Source organism: Orbicella franksi, chromosome 10, assembly GCF_964199315.1.
Source record: "Orbicella franksi chromosome 10, jaOrbFran1.1, whole genome shotgun sequence".
NCBI classification, from domain to species: domain Eukaryota; kingdom Metazoa; phylum Cnidaria; class Anthozoa; order Scleractinia; family Merulinidae; genus Orbicella; species Orbicella franksi.
In genome coordinates, this window is record NC_138154.1 from 16,587,082 (window position 1) to 16,605,685 (window position 18,604).

The window sequence follows — 18,604 nt, forward strand, 5'->3', positions numbered from 1 at the left end:
AACTATTGATTACAATACAATATACAACTATACAACAAGAAAAAAGATTTAAAAACTAGATCCGCATTCAAAAACTGTAAAATTTACTCCTAGCAGTTGTTCGTACAAATATGCATGGTGTGCTTCTTTCTTGCGACCTCGTCCTTCTTCAATAGGCCACGTTCGATATATCAATATTCTAACATGGCTCCGAGGCTTTCAGGACAAAATTGCAATTTTTTTTTTAAAGTTTCTTTTGTCTCTCAATTCCCAAAAGAGACTTGGATACAAAGAAACCACCAAATATAGAAGTTTGTCCTGAAAGCCTCGGAACCATATCAAACGTGGACTATGCATGGTTGACATCAGTTTTTCATAGATACCTCGGACCTTTTCACCGCACAGCACAGTAGAATAGGACGAGAAATGCAATTATAAAGGTTATTAGTATTTATTCTGATTATTAGTACGTGACATTAAGCGAAGATGAAGGGAAGAGAGCTAGTCCCCTACACAGGCCACTTCCCCAAGTAGCCAATCCCGTGAGGCGAATTTTACTCACAGGAAAGGCTAAGAGATTTACAAGATAATTTTCCACGAAAACATCTAGGCAACGCGCGTGATATCATCTGCAGGAGGACTGGATACCACAGTCGAGCATATCGAAAGATAACTTAAGGTGGCTTAAAACAGTTTCCAGTACTTCCGAGAATTTTAATGGGTCATTATAACCACTCTTTATTACATGATGCTACAATCATGGAATCAAAAAACTGCCCAATCATTGGTGAACACGTTGTCATCATTCCCGTGACACAATAGATTACCATAGCAACAGTATAATCTGCTAAAACACCCTTAAATGATCTCAGATATTGGCTCTCTCACCTGCAACAGTCACGTGATATATAATTTGATCTGTCAATGTTCTTGAGTGATATTTTAAACATTTAGTGAGCCTATGAAAGGAAAGCAGACGGCACTTTGCTGGCTTGAATCGACTACAGGTCATCAGATGATTAAACAGTCACAAGAGTTTTGTTTGTTTCATACGTAACACCTGATTGGGCAAAACACTAGGAAGTTTCCTATTCTGAAGTAAATGTTAAGATCTGCGTTAACAGGGGATGACAAACGGCCCAAATTAACAATTTAAATTTCGTATCCAGTCAACAGCCGTTAATGCTAAAAAATACTTTTAAAAGCAAAAATTGAATCCTGCGATAATGGGTCATTTGCATGTTTTTATTCATAACCGAGAAGAAGATAAGAATTCAATGGTGCCGAGTCTTGTCGTGTTGAAATGAATTAGGCGAGATTTCAAGATATTTTGCGACCATTCTTAAGCGTTTCACCATCCCGGCTCGAGCTTCCACATAGAAACATCAACATCCCCCTCCGGACATTCCCCTGGCATTTGACCAGTTGAGGTGCCTCACGGGGGCAGCTGGAATTTCGACGTGTGTAGATGATAGTGGGGTGGGAATTTTGACGCCATATGGGAGATTAAGAAGTTGTCACATAAATCATGGTGACGCTGGAAGACATCAAGAGACAACACTGTCCTTTGTAACATTGTGGCTCGAAAGAAACGATCTTGAAACAGATCTGTACTTGGTTTGAAGGTAGATATAAACAGTTTTAATCAATTTAAACACTTTCACTGGTTAATGATAGAAAATGACTTGCTAGATTTTAAATTAAAAATTCTATGAAACCTTTGCTTATTTTTTTCTTCGATTGTCTTTCTTTTAGCACATCTACTTTCTTGTTACTTTAAGTTGCGAGAATTATATTTTTAAAAATGGTCCTTAGAATCTCCAACTGACTTTTTTAACGGCGACCCGAGCTTGTTCTTTTTTGCGGACGGATGACGAGTTGAATACCCCCTCTGGATATATAAGCGCTCTCCGTGATTAATATTTGTTCAAAAATGAGTTTTTGATTTAATAGCCATTGAGTTAAGGGGACTTCGTTCTGAATTTTTCCATAGAAATTTAGTTTTGATAAAGAAGAAAGGCACCGAACACTTCAGATAGCGTTTCAATATTTTTCCTCCAAGGTTGTCAAAAATTGTTTTCTTTGCGTCGTATTTCAAGTGCATATTATTAGTGTTTGCCTGATATACATGTATTACTTGTAAAGTTGACAAAAAAAAAAAATGATGAGTTCGGCAAATTGGCAGTGATTTGCATGATCATGCACGATTGCAATAAAACTTGCAGATACCAGCAAACTTCAGAAGCCTGAGCCAGCTGTGGTCGAATTTCAAAATTATGAGGATTTTTTGTAAACATGAGGTTCAAAAATATACTTTAATATGGGACGTTTTAACCCCGGTGAGAAAGAAAAACATTTCCTTTAAATTCAAATATTTTCATCTTGGAGGACAGAAAAAAAACAAAACTCATAAATTATTCCTGCCAAAATGAGCAACACCAGAATGTGGTTGAATTTTTACGGGGTCCATAGAAAGGTGATAAAAGAAAATATGTTTTCTCTTACAGTGTAATTATTCTTGAACACACGGGAATCAAGCAGAGGTTTACAAACAGTAAGCAGAACCGAGTGAATTTCCTTGGAAATGGTTTTTATGGTGTAGTCTGCCAAAGTTGAAAGTGGTGTATTTCAGTACCTCCGTGATTTCCGAGAAACTCAGCGACATGTCTGTATTTCGATGGATCAGACCAACCAAGCTACTGAAATCAAAGCGGCTCTGGATATTGTTGATTCTTGCGCTCTCTTCAGTCGGTGTCTATTTGTTTGGCTTATCAACGCAGCCTTATGAATTAAATGAAATACATGTACAACAACCTATAGCGACAGAACAAGATTTTGCCGAGCAAACGGCACAGGCCGATGATAAAGAAAAAACAGCGCGGAAAAACCTCATCATTGTGTCGCATGGCCGCTCGGGATCCACCCTGACAGGCGATATTTTCAACCACCATCCTTCTGTGTTTTACATGTACGAGCCATTACAAACGCCGAAGCGAATTCAGAAAAAGAAAACGATTAATGATTCGGGATACAACAGTCTCGCTACAGAGTTTCTGACCGGCGTATTTCGCTGTAAGTTCGAAGACCCAGATATCTTGGATGACATTGAGAGGTATTACCGAAAACCCGAGCATCCACGCATAAGCCAGTCTATCGGATCGCCTCCATTGTGTCCTTATCAGATGACAGACCCAAAATGGAGTCCGAAGCATTGCTTGCCCATGACTAACGAGGTATTAGGAAGTGCTTGTAAGGACGCTTATGATTTAACCGTTCTGAAAATTCTCATGTGGCGCATTCCTAAGAATAGCATCGAGACCATTTTGACTGCTTGCAGTGCCCCGGATGTCGACTGCAAGGTTATCTTTCTAGTAAGGGATCCCCGCGCCATGATCCCGTCCTCGAAAAAAATCGGCTTCTTTGGAGAACAAGGACCTCCGAACGCTTACTTAGGAACGCGACTCTACAGTCAAGAGCGATGTGCACAAACAGAGGAAAACCTGGAGTTGGTCAGACGTTTACCGGATTCACTAAGGGATCGGATCAAGCTTCTTCGATATGAGGATCTGGCAACAAACCCGCTCAAGGTGCTGGCAGACATTTACGAATTTGCTGGGTTACCTGTGTTGGAGAGCGTGCGCACTTGGCTGAACAAAACCACGCGCTCAAGTAGGAACGCCTGTAATTATCGGTTGGACGGAGGCCCAGTCACGTGCACTAAGGATGATGCATGGGCCGCAGCAAATCGATGGAGATGGACTGCACATTTGCAAGAAATTAATATTATTGAACGCTACTGTGGACGCGTGTTAAGTCTTATGGGATACAGGCCAGCGAATGGGTCCAATGAGCTGCTGACAAACCGGAAGATTGCACTCTTTAGTGATGACTATGAAGCTAAACATTGGTTCTTACATTGAACTAAATTTACGCGACTCTAGCTACTGGTTACCACTGATAAAAAATAAAAATATACTAGGTAACTTTAATTTAACTGTCGAATGTATTTAGCGCTGTTGAGCTGTAAATAAATAAACAAATATTTCAAATATAATATAAACTATTAAGAATCCCAACCGGTGGGAGGATGACCAATTGGCTGTTACTTATAAGAGATAGTCTAATTCTGTAGCCACTTCGTCAAAGGAGAAGATGGATTCCAGGTGAACCTACACTTCTACGCGCATGCATAAACTCATTTTACGCGAACTTGCACTCCAAATGGGACTAATTATCTCCTAATTTCCATACCACGGAAGCTGGAACGTCTAAAAGAAACAAAGCGCCTAGAGAATTTGCCCTTTTTGAAAATTAACTAATCGCCCTAGGCTCCGACATAGAGCCGATATATCGTATTTTGCTGCATCGTTATCTTGTAATTAACCAAAAGGCGGTGTTTACAATGATAACTAACCTCTGCAGTGCTTTCTTTACTCTATAAGATGAACTTAACTCCAGGTCCCAGTTGTTCGAAAGGTGGATAACGTTATTCGCCGACTAAACCACTATGTAGTGGATTAGTGTTAACAAAACAAACCACGCTATCCGCTGGATAGTGATTTATTCGATGGATAGCGTTATCCACCTCGTTTCGAACAACCCGGGCCAGCTGTTTTGAGTGCTTGTTTTCCCCGAGTAGGTCGACTCCAGGTCATACTTATTTGCCCCCTGAGCATCCCATAATAGCTATTTGAAATTGTTAGAATTCAAAATGGCCGCCGCGCGTATTGCCGAAAAGGTCCATTACACTTAATCATTATTGTACTTCACCTCGATAAACAACTGCAACTCTTCTTACGACATGCATTTTTTTTGTTGGTGTACGGAACGTTAATGAAGAAATGTTCGAATTATTCATTTGAAATTGCAAATGTTACGTGGGTATAAAGTTGTATAAGTGGCTGAATACAGGAATAACTGAGAGATATCAGTCAATCGGAAAAGACCGTAAAAAATTAACATTTCACAACATCTCTTTTTAAAATTCCACCTTAGAAGGTTCTCCTCTCTGGCGCTTATTGGTCTACACACTACAAAAAATATTCTTTCAATCTAGCCCCTAGCTACTAATGCCTAGCTAGTAACGTTGCTTGCAACAATATAAATGATCAAACTGCAGTCGGGGAATATACCCTGTGGTTTAATGATTTTTATTAGCAGCATTGGTTCACACACCCAACAGCAGGAGCAAACTAAACGAACAAATTTTGTTCCACACATGACGAGAGGCGGTAAATACAAATACGCAGGGGGGATCAAAGGGGGTGGATTGGGTGGCTAGCCACCCCGCTATACGACAGCCCACCAAAAAATATGTAATACGTGGAAAAACAAACGGAAATACGTGGGTCCTCCAAAAATGTAGAAATTCGTTTCAAGAATTTAATTGTAGTGTTTCAGTCTCTAAATTTGTCCTTTCGTGTGCCCAGCTATAACAGCAAATGCATCCAGCGATTCATTCGAGACCAACAAACTACAGCTCTAGCAAACTTTTCAGATTACATTTCAACTACCTTAACGAAATCATAATCATAAAGAGAATTTCAAAATCCATTAAATTTGTACGTCCAAACTACTCGACTTTTTTCTGTAAAAATTGGGAAAACGCTCGTCAACTTACGAATCGTAAGTTCATGACGGACTGTCAGGGGTATGGACTCCGGGGGGGATATACTCCCTTATATTGGCTATATAAGTATGTGCGGCCCCAAAGCCGTATGGTTTTTCAAGAATTTTGGTCATAAATAGGGTATCGATTTTAGCCATCTTGGTCATAAATAATTTTTTTTTTTGCACTGCATCTAGTCTTGAATTGGGTATGTTTTTTTAGAAGAAGCTACTTTTTCATCATTATCGATAAGATCGATCAACAAAGCCCTTCACGATGCCTTTAACATCGGTCTGAACTAGGGAAATGAGTATAAGGCAGGTCCCGAAGAGGATATTGAATTAGGGTCAGGTCATAAATGGGGTATCGAATTTTTGGTCAGGTCATAAATAGGGTAGGGAGAATCGCACATTTGGTCATAAATAGGGTAAGGGTTTTGGGAAGCGGGTCGCAAAACACCCCCACCCCATTTTCTCGGAGTACCCCCTTCGGGGTTTGGGGGAACAAGGGAGACCATTACCTTTTAGAGAACAAGGGATATCTTGAAATGACTTTTAGGAAACAGGAGATCTGTTGAATTTTTCAGGGAACAGAGCAACATTGATTTTCTAAAAGAACAGATTTGGAACTCCTCACTGGTTTGTCGCTTTGATTTTGACTTTCTTGGAGCCAGTGATTTTCTGGCTTGAAAGAATACTATGTTCGTATACTTTCATTATGAAGGCCCTATTTCCCTTATAGGGAAAATGACGTGGTGATGAACAAGGGAACATGACCCCCCTTCCTCCCCCCTGATAAGCTCTCACTTATACCCACAATCCTGGTCACAAGTGTTGGGACAGTTTATAGCAGATGACTTCACAGGCAGCATCTCTTAAGACCAAGACCGCGTAAGCCCGCCTACCCCCCTACCCCTGTCAATGTTTATAAAAATATTGAAAACAAAAAAAAAAAACCCTCTTGATAATAGCTTCAGAATAGCCACGTTTCAAGAATTGTTTGCCTCCTAGAGCAATCTTCTCCAACTAAAGTGACGATGACATAGATATCCACGTCTTATTGCAATAATAACGATTTTTCAGCAATCACGTTCGCTTCCAACACAACCGTCTAACCACTTTCTATTGTCCCTTTTTCTTTTTTAACACCATCCAATCTACTCTTCAGAATAGCTTCATTTTCTTTTAACATTGCTCGGGGGGAGGGGGGTCAATTATACTTGCTTCTATTCATCTTTCCCTAAAACGTCAAGGAAGTAGTTAAAATCGTGGGTTTCTGCTCGCAAAAGGGAGGTGTCCCAACAACTTATGGCCAGGGTTGCAGATGTAACTTAATAAATGATACACATACAAACATATCTGTTCGGTGATTGACAGAGAGCATGCCAATTAATCCAAAATACAGTGCAGAAAGTTGAAATTCAGTGCAAAATTTGAATTGCACTGAAGTTGAAATTAACAACAAAACAAGACGGTGGCCATGCTAGGCCGGATAGAAAAGACCTCACTTTTGCTTCAAAGGTTTAAGGATATAATGCAAAGAACAAGCAAAGACTGTCGCGAAGCAGATTTTGTGCCGGGCTCAACAGCGTAGAATTTATTGAATATCTTCGTCAGGCTTACATAGGTTTTCAAAGATTTCAGGTTTTCCTCTAGTCTTCTGACAAGTCAAGTTGGCATAAGTTGCACTCATATTTATGTCAGAAAAAGCTAATTTACTAAAAGTAACTAAATCAAATATCGTTGTTATATGTATAAAATAGGTGATTTCAGCTGTTGGAGTAGCCCAAAATAAGAGATTGCATCATCATATCTCGGTATCTTTGCTTCTGCAAAAATTTCTAAATTTAAATTTAAACACACGGATTGAGAACAAAGGATCTCGGAGGTGTTAGAAATGAAGAGGTCAGCAAGATTTTAAAATAATAAGGTTCAGGAAACTCTTCATTGTACATCATTTTGTGAACGCGATACAACCTGAAGTAATTTTTTTTCTTTAAGGATATCGCCTCTCAGGAGGCACGCCAGCTGAAATCACGTTTCCGGATGTAATGTTAATTAGCTACTGTTTGTTTCCTGAATGAATGTAACGTAAATGCCAACGAAAATAGAGTTCGTTGAAGTTTAGTTGTTTGTGGTAATTTAAAGATTAAAGTAAACCTTAGTAAAAATTGCAAAAACACGTGTTTTGTAGGATATGTTCAGCTAAATCGTCGTTTCTCAGAGTTAAGCCATAGGATTGAAGTTACGTTAAGTCGTGCGAAGACATTCCTAATCGTTAATTAAACTTAAAACAATCGACATATTCCAGAATATTCAAATGAGCAGTTCTAACATGGTTCTGGTACTGTAAAATCTTTTGTAAGCCAAAACAGATGGAACACATCAATTGAAAAACTATTGAAACAGGTCTAGCCACGATCAACACACAAAACTCACATATTATAGATAAGAATATACTGAATAAATATTACCAATTATGCAAAAGTAAATAAACCACAAACTAGTTTCCTTTACTATTTTTCATGTTTTCTTCTCCTTTAGTATTCGATTGTCGGTTCAGCTAGTTAGTATTAGCAGACAACGGAGCTCCGAACTTTCCGTATTTTTTCCCTTTGATAATTTTCACGATAAGTCCTGGCTAAAACTATCCCTTAACAGTTGTTTACACAACACCAAGATTTAGTAAATACCCTTAATTAATAATGGGTTTAATTACTCGAAAAAGAACTCAAAATAATAAAAATAGGCAAATCCTCTCCTACAAGCAAACAGACGTACTGAAAGAATATCAGGGATTATCATATGGCTATGTCTCACAAGGACTGGGAACTACCGAATTCAGGAATTTGATTGGCTGAAATCGGTATTGAAAGTGGTCTAGATTTTCCCATCTAGACCGACATCTAGACCGGTAATGTTTTGAGGTGTAAAGTTGCAGACTAAAATGCAAAAATGTTGACTTTTTTCTTCTAACAATATTTATTTATGGAAGTGCCAAAAAGCCTGATGAGAAAAAAAAAAGTAAAGAGGACAAGCAAACTTTGGCAGATTTTACTTCAGCTCATCGCCGTTCGCAAGCAAAATGTCAGCTAATACAAACCAGGTACATTAAACGAATTAATTTCTTCTTGTTTGCCAATAATAAACATCTTATCAACCGAGCTTAGTCGGTCTGTATTCTCTATTTTCCAATTGCTCATAATTTACTCTGTTTGCCCCCCAAATTTTGCATAAACTATTGCTGTGAAATTCTCTTGGGAGGTCTGCATATTCCCAAGAGCATTTCATAACAATAATTTATGTAAAATTTGGGGGGCAAACAGAGTGCATTATGGGCAATTGGAAAATAGAGAATGGGAGAATCTTGACCTCGGTCGTGTGTACAGACCGAACGCAGTGAGATCTGTATTCACGACCTGCATATTATTAGCAGGCGTGGTTATTGTTACCCTTTGAGTTTACTAGCCCTTATTCACTCCAAATTGCACTCAAAATCTTGTCTGGAGTAGAGAACTTCATTAGCAAGTTCCATCTAGCTCACTTATATGCTTGAAGCGTTTGTTTCTGTTACTATCTTACTCTTGTTTTCGCCCATATTAATCTTCGCAAATTAAAAACTCGAAATTCTAAAAAGGGTCGCGACAAAAAAAATATACCCTCGATAGAAATGTTACCACACATAAATGAAATAACGAAAACAAAATATCTACTAAAACCAAAAAAATATCTATATGCTGAGCAAGTATTACCTTAGTTAATGATTTGTATTAACGAACCACTGAAATGTTACACGTCTCACACGCACTCAGTGACAGCATTCCGCTGTTCAAGTCAGCCAGTGTTTGTTAACAAAATTCTCCTTTTTTAGCTCGTATCTTGCTGAAGGCTGAGTTGAGACTCTTCAAAATTTAAATCTTAACTTCCTAAGTACTAAGGAGGTTACCAAGATTACGGTAAAAGACTCCAGCTTTTCAAACGCGCCAGTCCTTCACAGTTCTTTTTCATTGTTTCATGGCTAGCTGAAACGTGGAAGGGAGCCGGCTTTTACTGTAGTGTACCTGAAGTCATGAACCAAAACAAAAACATGATGACATTGGAAGATAAAGGTAAGCAAAACTGTGTTTAATATAAGTTCGAAAGTTAAGGTGGACCGCAACACTTTGCATTTCTGGTGGATGATGCTATCTCAGGCCAAAACAAGTAAACTAATTAAAGCATTTATTTGTAAATTTGTATTTGCAGTTTTAATTTTGTATGTATACTTGTGGTTATATTGTAATTTGTGCTTGTATTTGTTAATATAGAATTACCGTCGTAACGTTAGATCAGAGATACCTAATTTGACCATTTTCAGGCTAAAACTCAAAATCTGTTCCTGAAAGTTCTCTTTTGCCGTATATCGTTTTCCTTGAGGACATAACAGGCCAGTGACGAATCTAGGAGAGGGGCCCTGGGAGGGGCCCCCTTATTTTGGGTAAAACAAATCGCAGAAGGAAGAAAAGCCAGCAGGGCAAGCAAAAAAGAAAACAACCGCCCCCGCCCTCTTAGCTCAAGGTCTGGATCCGCCACTGCAGGCGTTCTTAAAATGTTGTTAAATAGCCCTTTTCACGGTTAATTTTTCTCATTTGCATTACAATGTAATCCAACGTGGATGCGAGGCAATTTAGGGCTAAAACTACAAAATAGCCCGAAATTGTCCCACATACATGCTAGATCTTATTGTAATGCAAATGAGCAAAGGTAACCGTGAAAAGGGCTGTTGTATGTGGAAGCCTTTGACTGGAAAGTAATGCCTGTCACTGTCATACATACGTTACAGAATTCTACTGAAACGCATTCGAAAAAGAACTTTCCGAACGAGGTATCACAAATACGAGCAATGGCAAACTCAAAAAATTTTAATTATTAGTTGCAACGATTTTTGGAAAGCAAGTCCTAAGAATAAATGTTGCCCTCTATTTCTATACACAGTTGAACCCCGTTAATCCGGTCACCAACGGGCCACAAAAATCTGACCGTGTTAACGGGGTGGTCGTATTAAAGGGGTTATTTAAATAAGAAAATGACTGACTGAGCTTGTTTTTGGGGCCAGAATAAAGTGGCCGTGATAACGAGGTAGCCGTAAGGTGGAGTTCCACTGTATATAGGAACGAATAATATTTAAAATAAGCTATTCAATGCTAATTATTTTGATTCAAGAGCGTTATTGAAAGGTTTTCCTTAAAGACTGGTCGTAAGCAATTCCTCTAACAGATTTTATCGTGTTTTATTGTTTCTATTTTGTCAAAACGTTAATTTACTAAGAATGAGACATCGCCTTAGAAATTGCCAGAAAGAAGGGCCATACGTAACGAGTTTTGCTTTCAGCACAAATGGAAATGAAATAAAGAATTGCAATAAACAGTATCAGACGTTTTTGAAGATTAAAAGTCTACTTACGATTCTCTAGATTATTCCTTCAGTTCTCCAAACTGGAACGCGACGTCATCGCCAATCAGTACAAATGGTGCCCAGTACTTCACTGCGCTGAACCTCTCTGAGTTTCTGAGACATTTCATAGCCTGGTCAAGAGCCAAACAAGCGCTTTCTCCATCTCGCAGCTGTCGATAAAAAAATCGCATGAACTCCATGGTGGCTTCGTCGTCAATTGCCCAGAGTGACACCAGAACAGAACGAGCACCAGCTCCTATAAAAGCACGTGCTATACCGACCACACCCTCAGCAGTTATCTTCCCTTTACCACTGTGGCAGCAGCTAAGCACGACAAGCTTGGCTGTCAGCTGAACAGCTTGCACTTCATCCATCGTTAACATGTAGTCGGCTCTTTTGGGGATCTTGGATGTCCATCCGGGATTTGGCGCCAATGCTAGATCGCCGCTTTCTGCATTTCCGTGTGTGGCAATGTGTACTAGAGACACTGAGGTCATTCGTTTTAGCACTTCTTGTTTAGTTGCTTCTGCTCCTGTGAGAGGTGTGGTATTTAAGATTTCACCAATCATCGTGACTTCATCTCTGGCGTACGGCAACTGTGCCAAAATGGGCTTGCCTCCCTTGGTTATTTCTTTTAAATTTGGATCGCCCACCAGCAGGACCCCACTCGTTTCGTGAAAGCTTTCAGGAGACTCTGCAATCAGCTTAATAGTTGTTAGGGAGGGAAGAATGCGGATCCTGAGAGATTCACTGAGGTATCTGGAGTCAGCCGGATCAACAAAGGCGGCATAAGGAACCAAGCCTAATGGACCATCCGGAACAATAATGACTTCTTCACCTTGGAGTAAGTCTTTAATAGGACCGACAACAAAATCGTGTAACTGACGCAACGAATTGCCGTCACAGTGTGATGAATCTAATGTCTGTTTTTCAAATTGCTGATCATCATCACCTCTCAACCCATCCAACGAACGATCCTCGCATTTAGCAGCACCACGGCCAAGTTCGTTTTCCTGGAAAGCATTCTTCAAATCCTGTACATAAGTAGCAGCGTCATCCATTGCACATCCATCCTCTACTTCCTTTTGACGAAAAGTAACCTCGTGTCCTTTGTTCAGTACCCAGAAATTGATTGTGTCACCTTGGAGTGCTAGAAAAACTGTCTGTGTGGGTATATCTCTTAATATATCAGGAATACTAGCTTCCACAAGTTGAGATGAGACCGAAGGTAGCATCGTAAAGCCATACTGTAACTTCAGTAGATCAATCAGACCTTGTGCTCTTCCTTGCTCGGCTGCGTACAACGCCTCTTCAATGTCGCCATTCTTCAGAAGAGTTCTCCACAGGGCACTGTACGCATCTTCATTTCGATTACGAAAGCTAATTTTCCATTGATCTTCAGACTGAAGAAGAGCTCTGATTTCGTTATAGACCTTCACACTCGATCTATAACATTTGAGAGCCTCGCATAAAGAAGGTAAGACTTCAAAATCACGACCAAGAGAATAATAGGCCCGTGCTTGTTCAACCGCATTACCCGTTTCGTCTGCAATGGCGAGAAGCTGCCTGTGGTACTCTACAGCTCGGTTATAATCACCGAGACGAAAGAAAGCATTCCCAACATTGCCGTAGCAAGTTCCTTCACCAGCTCTGTCTTCCACTTCTCTAGCAATGCCAAGATGAAGACTGTGGTACTCTATAGCTTTTCTGAAATCACCGAGGCTGTGATAAATATTGCCAAGATTGCCATAGGCGATTCCTTGACCAGCCCTGTCCTCAATATCGTTGGAAATCCTTAGGTTTTCGCGTTGGTGCTCAGCGGCTTTGTCAAACTCACCCTTATTTTGATAGGCAAGTCCAAGATTGCAATTGGCACGTCCCTCGCCAGCCCTATCTTCCAGTTCTGAGGCTCTGCAAAGAGCCTTCTTTTGGTACCAGATGGCGAGGTCAAAATTACCAAGACTGTTATAGGCAGCGCCGAGATTTTCATAGGCACGTCCTTCTTGAGCCTTATCTCCTATTTCTTGTGAAATGCTAAGGCATTGTTTGTGGCACTCTATAGCTTGCTTAAAGTTACCGAGGTTACGATAAATACATCCAAGATTGCCGTAAGCACTTCCTTCTCCAGCCTTGTCCCCCACTTCTGAGGCAATAAAAAGATACTTTTCCAGGTACTCAAGGGCTTCTTTAAAATCACCGAGGCCGCTATAAGCAATTCCAATATTGCTGTACGAACGTCCTTCTCCAGCCCTGTCTCCCAAATCTTTGTCAATAGCAAGTCCTTCTTTGTGGCACTCAATGGCTTGTTTAAAGTTGCCAAGACTATGGAAAGCATTTCCAAGATTGCATTTGGCCCGTGCTACCCCAGCCTTGTAGCCCAGTTCTATGGCAATATTAAGATCTCGCTGGTGGTACTCGATTGCTAATTTAAAATCCGCGAGGCTATGATAACAATTTCCTAGATTGCCATAAGCACGCCCTTCTCCAGCCTTGTTTCCCACTTCTTTGGCAATATCTAGACTCTTCGTGTGGCACTCAATCGCTTGGGTGATATCACTTTGTTCCTGGTAAGCACCGCCGAGGTTGTAGTAGGCGCTTCCCTCTCCAGCTCTGTCTCCCAATTCTTTGGCGATGTCAAGACTCATCTTGTGACATCTGATAGCTTCCTTAAAATCGCCCAGATTGCTATAATCACTACCAAGGTTGGAATAGGCTCCTCCTTCTCCAGCTCTGTCCATCGTTCGCTTAGCAATATCGAGGCTAAGCTTGTGATAATGCATAGCTTTTTTGAATTCACCGAGCCTGTTATAAGCATTGCCGAGACCGTTGTAGGCAGCTCCTTCACCATCCTTATTTGCCATTTCTTTTGCAACAGCAAGGTGTTTCATGTGGTACTCTACGGATTTCCTAGAGTCGCCGAGTTGTCCAAACGCAATGCCGAGATTTGCATATGCACCTCCTTCTCCATCTCTGTCTCCCAATTCCCTGAAAATTTGAAGACTTTGCGTCTGGTACTCTATAGCTTGTTTTGAGTCACCGGTACAATCATAAGCGTTTCCAAGGTCTCTATATGCCGCTCCTTCTTCACCTCTATCCCCTACTTGTTTGGCTATGGCAAGTTGCTTTGTGTGGCACCCTATAGCTTGTTTAAAGCTGCCAAGAGAGCGATAAACTCTTCCCAGGCTTCCATAGGCAAGTCCTTCTCCGGCCAAATCTCCCAACTCTCCGCTAATTCTAAGATGTTGCTTGTGACACTCCATGGCTTGTTTCAAATCACCAAATCTACCATAAATAATTCCAAGATTATGACAGGCACGTCCCTCTCGAGATCTGTCACCCACTTCTTTTGCAATCTTGAGATGTTGCTTGTACTGCTCTGTAATCTCCGAAATTTTGTCTTCCATTTTGGCGTCATATGGTTTTACCCTGTAGAATTGATTGCAGACACAATAAGTGCTTTATTTCTGTTGCCATGAAAGTTGAAAAGCTCCAACATATTGAAATAATTAAAATTAATATTTCAGATTGATTTTCTGAATTTCTCCTTGATATTTAATAAATTGACGTCGGTTTTTAAAGCCTCTGTCCTGTTATTGATCATGAATTTCGTCATAACATTGTCAAAGTAGTTGTAGATCCACGAAGAGATAATTGCACTTTCATCATCTGCCTTTTTCCTGTGTGAACGGGAAGTTATTTTCATTTTTCTGTTGGACTGGCAAGACTAGTAGAAAAGTAAACGGACTAAAACATGCAATTATTTGAGGTAACACTTAAATCAGGTGAATGATATTTGATAGAACGCCTTTACTTTTGGCGGTTGGTTGAGTCGTCTGTTAATTGTTCATCATCATCATCATCATCATCATTAGCCATAACCCTCTGGGGGTAATTATTAATGACCTCACGTGTAGTTATCAGCAAGAGAGCTGCGCGTTTGGTCAGCAATAGATTACAGAAGAAGTCAAAATGTGGAAAGAACAACAGTGATACACTCGCACCGGCCCATGTGTCACGTTTTTGTTCTTACCTCATTCGGATGTCATCTGTGATTTATTGTTTTTTGTTATAATGGAAAGAATCAAAAAAGGAAGTGATTAATTTTTTTTTTAATTCACCAACTGGTTCACAGCGAACTATCTGCAAGTAAACGCCACTAAGACTCAGGCAATGACACTCGGTAGTTCTCAGTATACATTCAAGTTTTTAGTTAATGACATGTCCTATGATCTATGCCTAGCTATGGCTGCTATGGACACGCTTGAGCAAAGACGTATCGTGCAATCGTTCATTTTATTTTTTAAGCCTTTAAGACTGGACGGCCCAAATTATATTTCTCAGTTCTTTTACACCTAGGATAGGTAGGTAAGGTTAAGTCTGCATTTGAACCAAGTGGCCCATCAGGCCAGAGCTTATCCCGGTTTCTGTAGCATGAAGCGACTAGGAGTATTTCTACTCCTTCCTGGATGGGATGCTAGTCCATCGCAGGGTTACCCCCAGCATTAAATTCGCCGGTACCCATTTATATACCTGGGTGGAGAGAGGCACAGAGAGAGTAAATTGTCTAGCCCAAGAACACAACACAATGTCCTCGGCCAGGGCTTGAACCCGGACCGCTCGCTCCGGAGCCGAGCACTAACCATGAGGCCACCGCGCACCTACGACAACTAACTATAATTTACGAGGTAGTGGCTTAAATGTCGTACAGCCACCTTGTAACAACCTTGTCATCCACAACTCCTTTCTGCATAAGATTGCCCACATGTGGAACCAGTTACCAGATACCACCAAATCCTCAACCACTTTGGCACACTTTCGTTCTGGTTTGAATGGTGTGGAGTTTGCAGGGTGTCAGTGCCAGTATGAATTGTATATCATGACTGACCCGAATTTTTAATATCAGGACCAGTTGCTTTTAGGAATATTTTATATTTTAATTCTGGATTTATAGTAGCGAATTTGCCTTTTTTTTTTCCTTTTTAATATAGTAATTGTAAGTAGTAATGTTATTGTAAATAGTCGTGCGTTTTTATCATGAGCTCGGAAGATTGGGCAACAACTCCCTACGTTTACGACTCGAAATGAAGTTACCTCTCTTTTCCTTACCTTATCAAAAAAAATCGGGTGTCACCGATCACCATGTATCCCGCTAGACTGTTCACAGCCTGTCTATTTTCAACGTACGCGAAAGAAAAAGCGAGCGAGGTGAGCTCGAAAAACACATAGGTGGGGTCGGGGAGGCGAAGGAAGCAAAGCCTAACGAAGAATACCGTAAAATTCCTAAAATAAGCTCCTCCATATTTAAGCCCCTCCAAATATAAGCCTCCCCAAAGTGGTAACGCAAAAAACCCTCCGTTAAATCTCCCCTCCAAATATAAGCCCCCCGGGAGCTTGTACTTGCAAAAAATTGCCCTCAAATACAAAGTAAAACAAAGGAAAATGGTAAATATACTGCCAACTATAAGGCTAGCCCAGTCGATTTGGAAACGCAAATTTCCCTCCGTAGATAAGCCCCTCCGAATATAAGCGTCCCCCAAAATAATCCCCTCGAAAAGGGCCTTTAAAAATGCCCCGGAATTTTACGGTATTTTCCTCGGTCCCCGCCCCCTACCCTGTCAAGTCTTCCTTTTGGCGCGGTCGTCTAATTCTCTCGCGACCCTATCCGCGCGTTTAACGATCGAATAGAAATACGCGAAAATGGAATGCAGGGCTGTGAACAGTCTAGCATCCCACAAAAATACTCTCGCACTAATCTAACCTGTTCGCAGCGGCCATCAGCACTAGATTTTGTTGAGTTTTTTACTCGGTGCCCCCGCGCATGATGTATAACGTAGCACTCGCTTGCCAACAGTACCAATCAGTTTGGTCACGGATGGTCGGCTGCGCAATGCAATATATCTATTCACCTATCTATTCATCCATCAAGTTAGTTATTTATCTATTTGCATTTAATATTGTTCATTTTTCACATCGAATAAATCAGCGACTTTATTATATTTAACATGAGGCTATCGAGAATACTGCCTGTTCAGTGTTGCCGTTATTTCAATAAACCTTATTGAATTACACTCACTCGATACTCACAGTGAACTGACGGTTTGCTGTTGCGCCGGGGAGTAAGGTCCCTAGCTAATCGAACGCAAACACTACCTGCTCCTGCAAGATTACAAAAGCAAAAATGAGCGGAAAAGGTTCATCAACGAGAAACCATCTCATTCCGTGTCTCTTAAGTGGAAGTTCGCGTTGTCAACCATTAAGAGTTTTAGTCAAGGAAATGATGCTCAGTGGTTGGTGATTTCAGTAGATCAAAAACACGGAAAACAAGTACGGTTTCTATAATCTCATATTATCAAAGACTAGCTCTAAACATGTGAAGCCTGTCGTCGATAGGAAAATTCACTGGCATATGTTCGCTGTTTTGTGTTTGTGAACTCTGATACGTCACAATGTTTGCATGTACCAGTGTTCAGATTATTATTCAACTTATCAATGAATGACTTCAGTTGTACTTTCAACGTTAAACTAAGTTACCTACCACGGGCCTGCTGTGAGAAAAGGAGTTCTTGAAACGAAACAGGGTGTCGCTGAAAGACTACTCACTCGGTGAAAACACAAGGGAGTCAAACAAGCAGAGCTTGTTTGTGTCAGTCTCACCCAGTAAGTCATGCACATAAAGAATGCATTTGTGTATACACCCCATAAGCTTCAAACGGGAAGTTTAAATAACTTTAATTCCCAAAATTGTTGTCCATATAATTGTCATCAATTGCGCTGGGATTGCGCTACACAAGGCGTTTTGTTAACTGATGATTATAGTTAGAGGTGCAATCAGTATAATTCAAAGATTTTATTCGTTCTAAAGTCGTACAATTATTACTGATATGCCGGTCAAACTCCCCGGGTCAAAGTCAGTCTGCTAATACGTAATTGGTGCTAGGATATTGATTTCTTTGGTGCAGTGTTGATCGCCAGTGACCCGAAACAAGAATCGACACATGATAAACCACACGCACACCACAACATCCTGTACTCGCGTTTAGTGTAACTTTATGGACAAACCTCACTTTTCTTAATCCAAAAATTGCAAAGACAAATCGATGTAAAAGCTATCTCTGCAAGGCGTTGTCTTGCCCCTTTCCCTAACGGTGGTTCGCTCCCGCTTCAAAACTCTAGTTTCCTTCGTTTGTGGGTAAGCTAAATAAGCCTTATTATAATTGGCTTCCCTGGGCTTCCCTACCTTACAGATTGAAATTTCTGTAAATATATTTATAAATGGATGACACAAACATAAACAAACTAATAAAAAAGTGAAAAGAACTTATAAAATAATCAAATTGAGCTACGGACGTCAAAACCCCTCCATGGGAATACATTATTCTTGTGTGAGCCATGCTGCCATTTGTACGATTACTTTTAGTACTAACTTAGCCTCTTCCAGGCGTTCAGGAGAAGTGCGGCGAGAGGAAGAGAAAGAACTCTTTGTGTCGCCGCACTTCGCCCATATGTTTTCGCTCGCCGTTTTTCGCGCTGCGCCCTAACTAACTGAACGCTAGCGCACGAACGTTGAGCACGTCATCAGGACAAA

The 18,604-nt window shown here is 40.5% G+C and overlaps 2 protein-coding genes across 2 annotated transcripts; one reads left to right on the forward strand and one right to left on the reverse strand.

Moving 5' to 3' along the window:
- The first annotated feature begins 2,478 nt into the window (after positions 1-2,478).
- Positions 2,479-3,993, forward strand: LOC145500612 (carbohydrate sulfotransferase 5-like). The gene has a single exon (XM_081480136.1). It carries the CDS (start codon positions 2,643-2,645, stop codon positions 3,897-3,899), a length of 1,257 nt encoding a protein of 418 aa, XP_081336262.1. The 5' UTR covers positions 2,479-2,642; the 3' UTR covers positions 3,900-3,993.
- Positions 3,994-5,705: 1,712 nt separating this feature from the next.
- Positions 5,706-18,554, reverse strand: LOC145500335 (uncharacterized). Its single transcript, XM_081479847.1, has 4 exons — positions 17,555-18,554; positions 17,104-17,175; positions 11,029-14,445; positions 5,706-9,647 (listed from the first exon to the last, which is right to left on the reverse strand). Exon 3 carries the CDS (start codon positions 14,421-14,423, stop codon positions 11,040-11,042), a length of 3,384 nt encoding a protein of 1,127 aa, XP_081335973.1. The 5' UTR covers positions 14,424-14,445; positions 17,104-17,175; positions 17,555-18,554; the 3' UTR covers positions 5,706-9,647; positions 11,029-11,039.
- Positions 18,555-18,604: the final 50 nt, after the last annotated feature.

Excerpts from the sequence above, each read along its gene's own strand:
- LOC145500612 (XM_081480136.1), top strand. The coding sequence starts at position 2,643 with ATGTCTGTATTTCGATGGATCAGACCAACCAAGCTACTGAAATCAAAG.
- LOC145500335 (XM_081479847.1), bottom strand. The coding sequence starts at position 14,423 with ATGGAAGACAAAATTTCGGAGATTACAGAGCAGTACAAGCAACATCTC.